At 50.9% G+C, this 16,222-nt stretch overlaps 4 protein-coding genes across 4 annotated transcripts; 2 read left to right on the forward strand and 2 right to left on the reverse strand.

The window, feature by feature from the left end:
* Positions 1-1,943: 1,943 nt before the first annotated feature.
* On the reverse strand, positions 1,944-7,719 carry J4E78_006751 (uncharacterized protein; the record flags this gene model as incomplete). Its single annotated transcript, XM_049367361.1, has 8 exons — positions 1,944-3,583; positions 4,080-5,100; positions 5,313-5,410; positions 5,648-5,990; positions 6,041-6,428; positions 6,479-6,581; positions 6,995-7,130; positions 7,180-7,719. 8 exons carry the CDS (start codon positions 7,717-7,719, stop codon positions 1,944-1,946), a joined length of 4,269 nt encoding a protein of 1,422 aa, XP_049221108.1.
* A 668-nt stretch (positions 7,720-8,387) lies between these two features.
* J4E78_006752 (uncharacterized protein) lies at positions 8,388-9,635 on the reverse strand (the record flags this gene model as incomplete). The annotated part of the gene is made up of 2 exons (XM_049367362.1): positions 8,388-9,173; positions 9,225-9,635. 2 exons carry the CDS (start codon positions 9,633-9,635, stop codon positions 8,388-8,390), a joined length of 1,197 nt encoding a protein of 398 aa, XP_049221109.1.
* Positions 9,636-10,299: 664 nt separating this feature from the next.
* Positions 10,300-12,112, forward strand: J4E78_006753 (uncharacterized protein; the record flags this gene model as incomplete). Its single annotated transcript, XM_049367363.1, has 3 exons — positions 10,300-10,481; positions 10,546-11,798; positions 11,850-12,112. 3 exons carry the CDS (start codon positions 10,300-10,302, stop codon positions 12,110-12,112), a joined length of 1,698 nt encoding a protein of 565 aa, XP_049221110.1.
* A 1,246-nt stretch (positions 12,113-13,358) lies between these two features.
* J4E78_006754 (uncharacterized protein) lies at positions 13,359-14,618 on the forward strand (the record flags this gene model as incomplete). The annotated part of the gene is made up of 2 exons (XM_049367364.1): positions 13,359-13,583; positions 13,650-14,618. 2 exons carry the CDS (start codon positions 13,359-13,361, stop codon positions 14,616-14,618), a joined length of 1,194 nt encoding a protein of 397 aa, XP_049221111.1.
* Positions 14,619-16,222: the final 1,604 nt, after the last annotated feature.

Genomic DNA, 16,222 nt, shown 5'->3' on the forward strand with positions numbered 1-16,222 from the left:
GACGGGCTAGACCGCATCCGCTGTGACAGCTGCCACACAGGTGTGTGCGGGTACGTGGTTGTTCAGTTCGGTACCACAACGAAAGCGGGTCTTGTCACATCTCATCAGAAACAGGCATTGCGGTCGTCGCTGGAAGCGGTATAGCTTGGTAGTATGCTCGTTCCCCTTTGGGAACCTGCGAAAGAAGGAAACGGTCACATTCGTTACTGCTTTTGGATACGATGCAAAGTAGGATTACGCGATATGGTTAGACGTATGTTGTTAGTTGGCTCGATGGAGGTGTGTGTGGGGATGGTAATGGGGTGGGATCGACAATGTTACCTTTTTTTCTGAAAGGGATGGGTTGTTCCACCAATGATGCTTGCTTTGCAATGACTCAAGAGTAGTTCTTCGGGGGACTGGAAAGTGATGTTGCTTTTGCGTTTCGTTCATGTGTTCTTCTGAGATGTGAATGATGTGCATGCGGGTGCAGTATACGCTATCATGATAGTGCTAAACGACAGGGGCGGCTACTCTACTACCCCACACGGAAGAAGCAAACAACAATACTGGTCTGACGTCTTCTTTGCTTTGATCTTCGAACGGGATGCCGCGCTGCATATCGGCAACTTGATAGTGCATACGTAGATAACTTCAAGCATCACGATCGACGTCAGAGTACAGTATCTCACGCCTGGCGAGTAGAACGCACCAATGTAAATTACTCGCGAGCTTCAACAGTACAAACTCGTATCGAGAGCAACCCGCCAAATCCCGACACTGGTGACCCAAGCATCACCGCACGTGTATTGTTGATAGTGCTGAATAAAATGAAGCAACCAGTGAGACATCCCGAACACTATGAAAAAGGCGAAGTAATTGGAAGAGAGAGACCCGGATATCGGCGACCTACTCCAAGTATCTGAAGCCGCCAAGACATGACAACCATAACGCAGCGGTGTACTCCGCTGCCGTCTTTCATCCGTCATCCACACATACACATACATACACGCGAGGTGCTGAGAAAGCGACATGCACACCGATAACCAACATAATTTGCTCTCTACCTCGGCGCATGTCTACACGCTAACAGGCTGTCGGGTTCGTGTAAGCTCTACAACGCTTGGCTATAGAGCAGGAAAACGCATGGAAGTACCGCCTAGAACTGCCGCTTGAGCGACCCGAGAAACCATATGCAGGTACTGCCCGGTTGAGTAACAATGCATCCGAGCCGAGGAGCTGAACCCGGTCAGCTCAACTAAGCAACCGTCTCCCTTGCGTATATCAGAGAGACCAATAGTTGGCTAAACGCGACCATCGAGATTCACGCATGAAAGTCGCGTATTAAGCGTATCCGAATCCGAGAGAACGTGGTTTCCCGGTAAACAGGTTCGAAAGCAACAACAAACGCCTCACTTTCTTCTCCCACGTAGGGCGGACTCGCCGAGCTCCGCGGACTCATGCAGCTGACGACAGATTGGGACATTGGGTAAGTCGCGAAACCCCATGGATGCGTCTTGTTGGTGTTTGTTGTGGTGTGGTGTACAGCCGTAGTACTTCATCCAACCCCCCTGCCCGTCACGGCACTCCCGACGCCTCACGCCTGCGTTATCGACCCAGGGCGTCGGTAGCGGGGGGCACCGCTCATTCCGGGTCAAAGGATGTAGATCCGTCCCCATTCGAAAACACGTGCATATGCCCATGACAAGCACCGAACAAGAACTTGAAAACCTGGAATTCGTGTTGCTGATCGCTGACCTCGAGGTCGCTACAAAGGATTACAGCCAGGGATAGGCGAAAGCGTATGTGCGTGTCGATCATGTTCCTCTCTCTCGATGTCGTGCAGCAAGGGCGCGGTAGCTACATACAACGGTGGGCGAGTGGGTTTCGAAAGGACACGGTGACGAGAGCGTTTCGGAGTCCGCGGGATGAGGATGCGAGGATCGGGCTTGGTGGTGACTGGCTCAATAAGGGTTGCTGGACTTGTCGGCCCAGAGGTCTTTCCAAAATTGGCGGAACCCATACTGCTTCTCGCGGCGTTCATCTCGTACGCGGACTGGCCCTCCAATGATGTTGTCGAGCACGCTCTTCTGGCCAGAGCTCTGCCAACTATCTGCTTTCTTGGGCGGTTTGCGTGCGCGTTCGAGGATGGCCCCGGCGAGTTGGGGCGCGACGTCGGCGAAGCAGGAGTTCAGCTCGCGCTGCAGATTATAGTAGGGTCGTTTAGCTAGCTCGGGTGCGAGGAGGTTGTAGCTGCGCGCCTTGTCATTGAGGTCCTTGATGGCGACTTTCCAGTAGCCGCCTTCGATACGCTCCCAATCTGGGTCGCGGAAAGGGTACGGTGCTGGTGCGACTGTTGGTTCGGGAGCTTGAACAGGTACTTCCATGGTTTCCGTGGTTGTTTCTGTTACGGTAGCTGCTGCTGGGTCCTGCGCTACAGCTTCTGGGGAGGCATCAAACGTAACCTTCGTTGCTACGACTTCTTCCGTGACTACTGGCTCCGCGTTGGACCCTTCGCCTGAGTCTACCTTCAACCCTCCTGACAAGGTAATTTGTGACATGTGCCCGTCATCGTCAACAGTGGTGAGGGTCTCTTGTTGTTTCCTTCTCAGAGGGTTTGCAATCAGCTCTGCCTTTGCGAATGCCTCAGCTGTCTTGATCTGGTCGAGTAGCGATCCGCCCTTGCTGGCTATCACGCGCGCAGCATGCCTCTTCCAGTCCGCCCGTAGTCGAGTTCTGAACTTGCTTGCAGCCGACGTGAGCTCCTGCTGCTTTTCGATCCACGGCGGTACAATCTCTTGCTTTTGTATAATCTTGTTCATGAAGTATTCGGTCGTGTCGATGAAGGGGCTCGATGCGTTGTAGTCTCTTTCGATGTTGGCCTTTTTTCCGCGCGGGATGTTCTTGAACTGGCCACGAGCGATGGCATCTTCAATCCTTTTATTCGCAAGAGATGCGATCCCTTGGATAGAGCCAGGGACGATGGTACGCGCCCCTGGTTCGAAGCGGTCTTTGAGGTCTTGCAATCGCTTCTCTCGGTCGAAAGCCTCTATACTTTCGTCTTCGTTGATGGAAGCGTAGACGGTGCTCCTGTCGCGTGCGTTGGCCAATCTCACGCCCCGCCCCTCCTTGCTCCGAGCATGTCCGGTATCAATGGACTGGGGTATAGGAACGCCTGGCATCTTGGCTGGTCGCCCGAGTCGCAGCGGCTTATGGGCGTCGTTCAGCATGCGCAGGCTCGCATCGTGGATGGACTCGGTGCCGGTCCAGGCTTCTGTTGTGGCAAGCTCGCGTGTGTGGCGGGAGGCGAAGGCGGGCAGCTCTGCTTCAGACGACCGGAGGTTTGCAGATGCGATTCGCTGTTCGAGCTGTGCCTTGAGGTCTGCACTGAAGCCTGCCTCTTCCACAGCTTTGACGGCGCCATGCCCTCCCGATTCCAGCGCGTCTTCACTCATTTCTCGCATGCGTCGCGTGAATGCGCCTTCCTCCTTTTCGGCCTCCGCGTCTGGTCCATGACCATTGTTTCCTGCGTCTTCCAGCTCCTGTTTCCCGTCATCCTCGTCTTTGCGCTGTGTTGCCGTCTGCCCGTATCGCCTCAGAGGCCCTGCCGGCGCGGGTCGGGATGGAACGAAGACATTGGATCTTCGATTCGTGCGCAAACAGCGTGCGCAGGTGTACTGTCTCGGAAGTGCAAATGCGGGCATACAGGAGAATCGGCGAAGGGAGATGGGGTATTGGAGGAGTGGTGGCGTCGAATTCTTAGAAATGGCCATCTCCCACGTCATGACCTCCATGTTTAGCGCATCGCTTATCGATAGCAACCAGCCGAGGCTCCAGCAACACACCAGCATACTTTACACTCAAACTGCATGCATACACTGTCATGATTTGACAAAGGACACTTAGTGGTATATCCAAACTGGAGTATGCTCAAGAGAAACCAACCATTCATAGTCAGCCACCCGCACCACCTTCAGCAACATTCACCAGCAAATCCAGCAAAGTATGTCTCTTTTCCTTCTCACTCTTGATCATACACATAGCAGTAGCTACAAACACCTGATAGATCCTACTTCTCTTCATCCGCAAGATCCTCGTACTTTCCGCCTCTTCTTCTTCCGCCCCTTCCTCACTTCGAAGTAGCATCTGGGGCGCGTTTTCATTGATGAGACGCAAGATAACAACATCGAATAACTTCAAAGCACCACTCTTTCTACTCGCAACAGACGACGTGTATACTCCCAAACACACCTCATCTCGCTCCTCTTTCTTCTTTTCAGTGACTGGTAGCCTGGCGACTAGCTTCAGATGGTTAAATCGCAACAAGACACCACACGTACGAGATTCCTTGATAGTACCTGTTCCTTTCCAGAAAAAGTCAATACCGACATACTGGAAATGATAGCATCTCGTGTTACGAGAAAGAGGGCTCTTCCAACGCAGATACACCACTTCTTCGGCCGTCGCAGGTTCTTCTAACTTGCCATCCGTCGTCGTAATCATATCGGGATCTCTTCCTTCGCCAGTCTTGCGGATTTCTTTCACGGAATGAACGTATTCCTTGCCCGTCTCACCCCACAACCTCCACGTCCGCACTTTGTACCCTTTGAGCTTATGGTGATCGTGCTTGAGGGCGTTCTTGTCTACAGCGTTGTGGCGCCATGGTACCACACCGCGTGGGTCGAGTATGCCGGGGGTGGATGGGAGGAGTTGGAGTTTATACTCTTTCCAGAAACAACCTTCTTGTATCAGGATAGCTGGCTGCGCGGTGTAATTACTGCTGCCAGTGTAAATTACGTGAGGCGGTACGTGGAAGGCGAGGTATGGTCGGTGAAGGAAGAAAGCATTATCGTCTGGTTCTACACTAGGTAGTCCAGCGTCTTGACGCTCTCTCTCCTTCTTGCGTGTAGTCTTCTGTTCTTTGATCGTTGGGCCAGACCGTCGTTCAAGAGTAGGATCGAGGACTGGTGTAATGCCTTTATGACACTTGTGCTTCTCGTAGATGTGGAAGATCGACTTCGCATCGGTGCTAGGTGGTAGTTCGAGGTCGTCTTCCATAGGCAGGCGAGTGACCACAACACCTTCAGCCCGGGTTGTGGACGTTGTATTGATTGTAGTGCCCTGATCATGTCAACATCTGTCCAGCCAGAGGCTGTCGGTATCAGCACACATACCTTCTTACTGTCCGCTCCGCCAAGCCTGATTGTACCAGTGTCATCTGACTCTATGACAGTCGTCATAGCTCTTCCTCGCGATGTTCATCTTCCTATATATGGAGCCTGGCATGTAAATCTGGCTAGCCACTCCCTATATGTAGTGGTTTTGATGGTCACCAGATGATGCGCGGGTGTCGCGCCAAGCACTGTTGTGGAGGCTGAGCCGCTCGCATTGCTCGTGTTGATGCCGGCTGCTACATCGTCCAATTGAAACCCTGTACCATGTGTATGAGATAGTACGTGATGGCTCGATTGGCCACCGTTTTGCTAAGAAGTTGTGTAAGCACATGCAAACTGCTATGAGGCAGACGTAAGGCAGAGTCTACACAAATCTGCCCAGGCGCAACACTTCTCAATCGCATGCGTCGTGCACCAGAAGTTTTGCGCATGATAATGTAATACTTTTGTACTTTCCCGACAATGCAGTATGCCATTCCATGCTATTTACTGACTCTCAAGCACCCTCTTCGCGCCATCGCTGATGCGCTTAACCTCCTCGTGTCCCTTCTTCACCACCTCCTCCATCTTCTTCTTCGCCTTCTGAAGGTCATCCGGTAGCACATCGCGATTCAGCTCGAACTTCCTCAACTTCTTGTTGTGTTCCTGGCGTCCTTGCTGTATCAGCTTGTCTGCTCGCTCAGAAGCCTTGACGGCCGACTCGACGGCTGCGCGACGCGATTCTCCCGTTGGCGGTGGGAGCGGTACTTGGATGGTGAGTGGGTTCGAAGGTTCGGGCGTGAGAGGCGTGAGCGAGTGCGGTGAGGCGGCAATGGCGCTTGTGACGTGCTTGACATGCTGTGTAGTGTTAGAACACTTGGTGTTGTCGTAGTAGCGGCTTTACCTACCGTGTCTTCCCCGCAAATGACATTGAACATTCTCCCTCTGGGAACAACCTGTGCGATATCCCCCAGTCTCACCGTCTCTTTGTTTCCTGCCGTGCCCAGTTGCACTTTTAAGTTCTCCACGATCTCAGGGTTCGTCTTTCCTCCACTGCGCAATTGGCTGAGGTCATGCGTAAGCTTCTCCAGAGCCTTGAGGATCTGTGCCTCCAGGCCTGAGACATCGTAGGCTTCGTCGGTAGGTGTCAATGGGCCCGGGTTGCTGACGGGAGGTGCGGAGTCGGTTCGCGCGTGGGCTTTGTTCGCTTTACCGGCCTTCTTCTGCAATTGTGTGCTTATAGAGAAGCTCCGGGTGGCGTGGGACGAGCATTGTGGTGTTGGGCGCAGGAGAGGCCTGAGTGGTGTGAGCGGGGAAGTTTGCGCAAAGCAGCAATTGAAGCTTACAGACTGCGGCTCGGCGCCTCAATTGACCTCGAAGATGTGCATAACGGGCTTCTTGAGCTGAGACGTAGTGCGGCACGTGGTATGGCGGTGCGAGACATGGTTGCTGGTATATGAAGGTGATGGCTTGCTGGTACAGCTGTTTACGCGGGCGGAGGCACGGACAATCTTCCGCACGCGACAGGAACGTCATCGCGTTCCCGAACATAATCACTAATCAAGCACCCATCCATGGATGGACTGCACGTAACTTTCGCTTCTCACTTTCGGTCCTGACTTTCATCCCCGCATTGGTGACAGGCAGATTCCTGGTTCACATCATTGCTTATCATCAAAGGCTAATTACAAGAATAGATCACAGCATGTCTCTTGGAGGCATTTCGACAGGCCTGTCACCCGTCAAAGGGTCCCGATACCAGTTCTCCTCTGGGTCATCCAAGCATTCCCCTACCCTCACCAGCTTGTATCCATGCGCCCGTGCGTTGTCAATCATGAACTGTGTGTATCTATGCACGGTACCTTCGTGGGTGTCGTGCGCCAGGCCCAACCAGGCCCGAACCCCGTTACGGTTCTTGCCCTTGATCTTCTCCATGAAATTCTCTTCCGTATAGGTGTAATTACCTGCCCAGTCTCGTCCATCAAGGTCGGCTGCAGTCTTTCGGCACAGTCAGTTTGGTCCTTCACACTGCTCTCTGCAAACTCACCACATGGTAGCCGAGCTCTCCCATTTCGGCCTGGCATTCAGGGCCGCAGATGTTGAAGGGCGGGCGCATGTAGGTCGGGAAAAATCCTAGGATGTCGTTGAGAACAATCTCTGCTTTTATCTGTTCGTCTCTGCGTTGGTGCGGAGTCATCTTGTCCAAGTCCTTGTGGCCCCAGGTATGCCCTGCAATCTGGTGTCCTTCCTTGTATATTCTTCTAATAAGCGCAGACCTCTCGTCGAACTTATGGGCTATCAGCTCCCAGTACAGGTTAATTGTTCTGATATAGAACGTCGCTTTGACGCCGTTGGCCTTCAGGATGTCCAGCAAATCTGCTGTCCACTCCCGGGGACCATCATCGTATGTGAGGGCAAGCGTATTCTCCACTTTGCAATTAAAGATCTTCGTTCCGTAGGGAACATCTCCCAGCTTGGGCCGAGGCGTATCTGATGTATTGAATCCTGGAGGCCATTGGGTGCCATCGCATGCTAACCCATAGTCCCAAAGACACGCATGTTGACCAGCAAAGTTTGGATGTGTCATGCGAATGCCCTATTTGAATGGATGAGTAAGACGGCAGTTGATGTATCAAGATCTCAACTACTCACGTCTTTCGAGCAGCAACGGCTACACTCAGGTTGCTGAACTCCTGGTCCACATCTTCCGTAGTTGATAGTCTCAACGTTGACGAGTGGATTTATCACCGGGCATACATTTCCCAATGGAGTGTAGTAGAATGGATGGTAAGCCCCCAATGCACTATTCATGATGAATTGGATATCTGGATGACTGATGCGGCGCTGTCCAGCTTTTCTACATCCGTTCCGATCATAGCAAGGCCGTAAGCCGGTTGCACAAGCTTCCCTCACGTCTGTTCGCCGCGTGTTTGAGTTTCCATCGGTGGTAGTGCAACAGCTCACCGCTCACATCCGAACCTCAGGGGTCAATGCCCCAAAGCGCCGGTATCGACTAAATAAACGCCCGTTAGGCCCGATCTCCAAATGTGCAGACAAAATTAGCCGGTCTTAGACTTGGGTACCGAATGCAAAGACCGGACGATCACTTCCTCGGGCCGATTACGAAAGATGGCGTGTATTACCATTAAGTAGGCGAAAACCGTAATGTACAGAAGATGGCCAGCCAAGCAACCAATAGAGCCACTTTGCGAATGCGACTGAACATGTGTCGGCCTCTGACGCCCGCGTCAGCTATCATCGGTTCCAGACTTCAATCCGCACATCTGCCAAGGTTTCCAGAACTGTGTAATCTAAGCCAGGTTGTTTCGCCGCTACGACGATGGCGTCAAACGACCTCAAGACGTCAGGCTGCCAAGAACCTTCTTCCAATCTTGATACTTCGGGTATCGCCTCCTGGTTCACCAGAGGATCGCAAAACATGAGATCTACCTCTCCCGACTGTCGCACGTAGTTCAGCAACTGCAGGCCAGGCGAATGTGACAGGTCCGACTGGCCAGGCTTGAAACCGACTCCGACGACAAGAAGCCTGGGGCGGTGTGTCGAACCATGATTTTTGTGGCACTCGTCTAGCATAGTTGCCAGAAGCTGGCTGGCGATTCGCGACGGCCGCGACATCATCTTCTCGTGTGCTTGTTGGAGAAGCGGCAGATTGCACGTCGACATGAAGTAGATCGGGTTGACCGGGATGCAATGACCCCCGATTCCCAATGAAGGGTACATGGGCAGGTACCCAAAAGGTTTGCTGGCGGCTGTGCGCGCCACTTCGAACGGGTCGATCCCAAGTCCCTGGCAAGCGTCTGACATCTCGTTGGCGTACGCAATGGCTATCGTCCTTTGGCAGTTCTCGTACAACTTTGACATTTCCGCGACTTCGGGTTTGCTGACAGGGATCACAGTATCGAAGACCGTCTCATACAGACGTACAATGGCGTCCAGCGAGCCTGGGGCAATGTCGTCGAGCCCCGAGACAACCTTTGGTATTGATTTAGGCGGCGGCTCGATTCGGCCTGGGTCGATTCTCTGGTAGGTGTCAGCCAGTCCTCGTTCTTTCGGAGCAAAAAGTCATCCTACCTCTGGTGACATCCCGGCAAGAATGCCGCGCGATCCGGCCAGCGGCCCAAGCAGTGCTCTTGTCATGCCGACCGCAACGGTACTCTCTATGACCACTATCGACTTGTCGGTTGCGTAGCGTTGCAGCATGTCTATTGCGCTGCGAACATGTGAGGAGTCGACTTGGCCGTTCAATCCCAGAGTGGTCGGTACGCAAACGAGAAAGTGTGCCGCGTCTCTCAAATCAGTCTGATCGGTTGAGAATTTGACATTGTCTCTCCGGGAGTGCTTCAAGCGCAGTCTTTCTATTCGAGGAGCTGAGACGTCGTACCCAATAACCTGGTAAGCGGAAGAGAAGACTTCCATGAGATGTTCGCCAACATATCCCACTCCGATGATCGCAACAACGGAATTCTGATCGTACTTCTCCATGGGAATTGCGTAATCCAGTGATAATCCGTGGTTGTACAAATTGTGATGTACGAAATAACAAGCTCAGTAATCGAGAAAGTCCCAGAGGCGACATGGTTTAGGGACGAGGTATATATTTGAACTCGCTAAATTACTCCTATCTTGATACTCTACTGAACGCACAATCCCACTGAGACAGGACCGTATTGCGATGGCAAAATTTCATCCGGTATTGATACACTAGCAGCGAGTCTCGCTACGCGCCAAGTCTTAGCTTCGGTACTACCAAGTGTTCCGAAGCGGTCCGTATGTTTGGACTCACCGGTGTACCTCCGAACTAATGCATGTTCAGCATGAAAAATCGCCACAAAAATGTGTTTTAGGAAAGCCACGCACGCAGGCACAAGATGTCACGCCGCCTGGAGGTACCTCGGTGATCAGCCCTGTCACCGTCCCTGGCGTCCCTGCGTTACACCGCCTGAAACTGTATCGCCTAGCCGGCGTTCTAGAGATTAACCAGACTTCCAATGTGGATATGCTTAGTTTGACGCTCGTACCCTGACACTTGACCCTCAATTCGAGAAAAGGTACATGGCGTTTGTACAAAATACTAGAATAGCATCTTTCGCTCCTGTAGCACTCGCCGTTCACCACATCACAACACGGGAATTCCTATCTTCTCCCCATGAAGATGGATGTCCTCAATACCGCGAGCTCGGGCGCTCAGATTGCTGGCAATCTCAAGAAACGATCGCGCTTTTTCTCATCCAAGGTTTTGAGCAGCGCTATCGAACATCTTCCAGATGTCAATACGGATCGTCTCAGGATTGAGAAATATGTCATATGGGCCATCTTAATACCATTCAAGTAAGTGAATCAATGCCATCACTCCTCAGTGCGCAAGACACGAGTTGCTAATAAAGCCACTCAGCCTTTTCATAATGTACATGTTCGCAAACTGGGCAAAGTATTCCTGGGTCCTCTTCCCAAACCTAATTCTTCGAGCCGTTGTGGACATGATCGAAATCACCATGGTCATCCATGCCCTCATTCGAAAGCGATTGAACCCGCCTAAGATCACGATCCCCGCAACACCGGAGAGCTTGGTCTACCTGCTTTGCTGCTACAACGAGTCGTATGAAGAGATGATGAATTCGCTGGTTTCGCTGGCGGAGCAGCAGTCGCTGGCTGATCACAAGAAGGCTATTGTCGTAGTTTGCGATGGTCGCGTGAGCTGCAAGGGCATGACCAAGACGACTTCCGCCCATCTGAAAGAAGACATTGTTGAGCATCCGACTAGTACGTTCATGAAGGAAGCGTATACTGCCTGGGACGACGGCCCAATGGACATTGAAATCATCAAGGGTGAATTCCGAGGGCTTCCAATCATCTGCGTTATCAAGAACGAGAACCGCGGCAAACGAGATGGCATCATTCTCATCCGGACGTTCCTGAACAAATTTAATCAGCGCAAGGCAAACCCCGATTTGAAGATGATCTCGCCCAAGCTCTTTGCCGAGCTCTCAGGCTTCCTCGAGACCCAATCCATCCAGAAAGTGGACTACGCTATGGGAATAGACGCAGACACCCGATTCGACACCAAATGCGTTCGCAACCTGATGCAGACCGCAAGAGAAGGCGAAGAGATCGTGGGAGTAACCGGCTACATTCGACCCGACCCGATTGCTTTGGGAGGCTGGACAATTTCGTATCTCTATCAGAACGCCGAGTACATGGTTGGCCAGCATCGGCGTCGCCTGCGTCAGAGTCTCACAAGTGGAAAGGTGACGTGCCTGCCTGGCTGCTGTCAACTACTGCGAGTCTGCGAGGAGACAATGGGCGACTTCATCCTGGGGAAATTTGGATACTATCCCAAGGCTTCCGATGGTCTGTTTCGAACCGTCCGTTCCATGATGAGCGAGGACAGAGATCACGTCTGTCTCGTCATTGCACACTACGCCCACGTCCGGACGCGTGTGAACCTCAGTGCGCGGGCGTACACTACGGCACCGACTACGCCTTCGGTCTTTGTCAGTCAACGCCGTAGATGGACGCTGGGGCCGCTCACAAGCGACAGCCTCCTCCTTAGTCGCAAATCGACAGGCTGGATGGAGAGAGCTTCTGCTTTGGCTTCCTTGACGCATTGGGTGCAGAACCCAGCACTTCTTATCTCGCGGTTCTTCCGTACGTACCACTCCGGCTGTGATTCTTGAAATTTTGCTAACATCATAATAGGTGACCTGGACAATCGGACCATATTTTATATCGTAGCTTTCGAGTACTACCGACGCGTCTTCGACTTAATGGTCACTCTCATATCGTGCGATTCGTTCATCGATGTTGTCCAGACGGTCATTGGCTGCGTTGCCTATACCTGGTCCGCGGCCTACGTCAACGTCTGCACGCAGTTCTACACGCTGTGGAGGATGGACGATTTCCGGTGGGGCAAGACGCGCATAGCGGTTGCGGGCAAAGAAGAAAAGACGCACACTGGGTAAAACCGGGCTTCCTGGACTTGACGATCGCGAACACAAAGAAAATACCAGGCTTCCTGGAAGAAGCGGATGGGGAGATTGGAGAGGTTGGGCGGTTTCTTTGTTCCTCTGCCTAAGGGTTCTCGGCCCCTGGCTTAGTTTGCGCCCTGGCGCTTGCAGCCAATCGGGTCATAGATCGTACGTCACCCTCCGTAATGTTATCATAGATATAGAAACGACTGTTAGACAAACTTTCGACATCCGCATGCGTTTTTCATGGCTTTTTCTGCTTTGCTGTACTTTTGATGCAGCCTCGTTGGCGTGACAGGTTGGTGGAATCGTCGGATGAGATCATGCCGGGCATATGAGATCTTGGAACAACCTCTTTGTTCCTTTTGCGACAGTATGACATCTTTCCTCATTGCCATGGCTTACATTGTTGCCAGGCACGGTATTGATCGCCCCTTCATTGCCGTCCTCCGTCGTACAGTTAGTGTGCTTACACCGATCGCTCCTTGCAGTTCGCCCAACACAGATACTACGCGCGAGGTTCGCTGACTGCTCGCCCTCAGGTAGTCGAAGTCAAGTTGACCGCTACTGCAGTAGCTCTTATGAATGCGCGCCCAAATGTACTACTATGTACTACTGGAATGAGGCTCAACAGACCTTGGCGTCGAGTCAGCGTAAGGTTTTCGCTTTCGTCTCAGGCAGATGAGAAGGCAGCCCTGTCAACCACAGCCACGCCTGACATCACCGCCGATCAACAACGCATCACACCAACAACACCCGGCTCCGCCTATTTGCTCCGTCGCGCAATAAGACGTCTGCGCAACCTAGACTTGGTGCGCAATATGTTTGTCAGAATTTAGAGCGGCGGCATGTCCGTCGCGATGGCAATGCGATCATGTGTTCCGCATTTCCGTGGCCAGCGCGAGAGGCTTACTGCGGCCAGCAGCCCTGAAAGCCTCGCTGTGCCCACCCAGCCCAACCGCCTTGTTGCCGGTCCCGCCACATTGGAAGGGCGGCAGAGGTTTGTATGAACGTTACATTTTGCTATAACGTCTACCCGAAAGCCGGTTCTGCCACTCTATGTAAGGCAGCAATACCCCGGGTTTCTTTCACGCCTCTTGCTGCCACTCACCCGTCTTCTCGCCCACGATCGGCCCCACTTTGTCGACGCGCTCTCACTTCATACGCGACGTGAGCAAAGTCGCCTTACATGGCTTCGGACTCAGCTTCGCTCTGATCTGAGAATTGACAAGAAACAACAATGGCACCGCTCAGCACCATGGACATGCTGGCCATGGCGAAGCGATTCCCTGGAACGGCTACGACGCGTACTTCGCCACCAAACAGAGAGAGCATGACGACCGAGGGCGGCTTTCTCGAGGCGTGGGCTCAAGGATACAATGTCGGCGCTCTGATCATCCTCATCTTGATCGTCTTCTGCAACTACCGCTCTGGCATGTGGCTTCACAAGCTTATTCTACTTGAGGTATGTCTCGGTGCTGCTCTCCAGGCGAATTGCTTCGCCGTATATACCAATTACTAATCCACTCAGCTTGTTCTTGCCATCTGGCACGGCACCTTCATCTTCGTCGACGACCCGAGATATGGCTGGTACCTCAGCGCGACTGCAACCCTACTCTTCATATCATATTTCCTCCATAACGTCGTCTCGTGGCTCAAGATCCGACCCTTCTTACCACTCTGGGGATCTCGTTTCTTCATCATATCGCTGATCTGTGTTCAACCTTTCTGGATAGCAGAGGCGTGGTCGAACTTTGCCTACTTCAATCAACTTGCAAACGGCTCCAACATCAACCCTCGCATGCGGCCGTTTGAGGCTCTGCTGCGCGACCCCTGGTGGATCTTCACAACATGGAAGCTCATACATGCCATCAAGAAGACCTACGCCTTCAGTCTGTGGACTCTCGTCGGTATCAACAGGAGGTTTGGCGTCATGCTGGCGTGCATGCTACTCTCCATTGTCTTCCTGCTTACCGACGTTGCCGTCAGCGCTGCTAAAGTCACGGCCAGTAGCGGCATCAACCCATACTGGCGGTTCGCTCTCGTCTTCAAGTGCGCATCCGACACCATCTTCCTCGATGACTTCAAATCTATCCTAGACGATATCGTCGCCCGCAAATTCAGCTCTGGCGATGACTCAGGGCGCCGCCGTTCGATAACCGGCATCAGCCGTCCGAAGAGCTCTCGCTCAACCTCTCGTAATGATGAGTTCATCGAATGCAGCAACCTTGAGCGACACGACATGCCGTCACACGGTTTTCAGCCCAAGATGACGGCACGGTCGAAATATCGCTTAGCTTTCTCCAAGAACCACAACGTACCAGAAGTTCCGACCATACACATACAACATGCTGAGACCGAACAGCCACGGAGCCCAAGTCAAGATAGCTGCGATAGCCAAGGTCCTGTGTTGCCAAGGCCGGCGCACACGGTTTATCGCAACCCGGAGTTGCGGGCGAACGAAAGCGATGGTAGCTTGCTGATCGGCAGACTCGTATGATGAGTCTGAGGCCTGCAAGATAGAAAAACACACATTGGGCGTTCTTATGAGCCTCCTCATACCCTTCGAAAGCGAACGAGGTGTCGCGTTCCCCACCGACCCAATCAAGCATGCTCTTGGGTATTCAAAAGTTTCTGAAAGCATTGGATCTTCGAGCACTTGCATTCATGATGCACTTCTTGTTTTTGGAGCGAGTGATGGCACAAAGTAAGTCTTAGTTAATCTTTTCGCAACATGCCCTTGTGTCTTACCTACAGCTATTATTACTTATACAATTATATGTTCTATAATATATTTTATTTACTCTAGTATAAGGTTTTATACTTATTCTTACTATCTAAGAAGATAGCTTAAATACTAACTTATATCTTAACTTATATATTATAAGAAGTAAAAAGTACGTTAGTATGCCTTTACTATTTTATATTACTACTAATATTACTTTAAGTAAAAAAAACAGTCTTTACTTAAGAGAGCTAGTAACTTAGCTAACTTAGATAAATAAGTAGTATATTTACTATAGCTATCTTAGCGTAGAAAAAGTATTTACTTACTTAGTATAAACTTATATATATAGCTATTAGCGTATACTTATTATAAATTATATTATATTATATACTAAGTAGACGCTTAAGATAGAACTTATATAACTTAACGCTTTATTAAGTGTATAAGTTTACGTTTACGTTTATAAGTATTTATAAATAATACTTAGCTTATATAGCTACTTAGTAGTAAGTTACTTTTACTATATTAGTAAGTAAAAGCTAGTAGTATTTAATATTAATAAGAATATATAGTTAAATTAGAATTTTAAAAGTAATAAAGGTAAAAAAAAGTGCTATAGTATGTATATATTATATAAGTAATAATAACGCTAAAGTACCTTATATACTCTGCCTCTAACTTATATAGTTACTATATACGTAAAGTTATACTTTAGAACTATTACTTTTATTTTATAGTATACTTAATAACTTATTATAATAAGTAACTTATAACTTCTAAAATCTATATATACTTATATAATTAGGTTCTCTTAAAAAGAGAAGTATTGTTAACACAAGAGCTTTTGCAACATAAACACCGCTAACACTTCTTACTAGAAGCACAGCATACAGCACACCTGCAGGTTACAGCATTGACCCTGTGGCGCGCTGGGCGCGATAATGAATGATGCCCGTGAGAACGGCGGCAAAAACGATATGAAGACGAGAGATGGAAGAGACATGGCGTTCTGAAGCGATGATTTGCATGATACCCTGGCATGACTATATTTATACACCACGACGGTAATTCCATGATACTTATTCTTCAATCATGTCTATACAACCTTTTCTTTTCCTCTTGTAAACGTATTTGGAGGCCTTCCGCTTACACCCATGATCGGTGCTAAGACATTCGGTACTGAATGATTGGTCTTACATGAGCCAAGCACTGGCTTGCTGCTATGGTAGGGCAGAGTCGGGGGACACAAACGCCTACTTCAGCTTTTTATATGCTCATCGGAGGGAATGGAAACCCTCCGCGGGTGGCTTGGCACATCGGAACGGATGCCAAAACGTCCTCGGAGGGTTTGCCAAAGACACCTGCACGCCAATTTG

Source organism: Alternaria triticimaculans (assembly GCF_023758025.1).
Source record: "Alternaria triticimaculans strain BMP 0046 chromosome Unknown scaffold_9, whole genome shotgun sequence".
NCBI classification, from domain to species: Eukaryota; Fungi; Ascomycota; class Dothideomycetes; order Pleosporales; family Pleosporaceae; genus Alternaria; species Alternaria triticimaculans.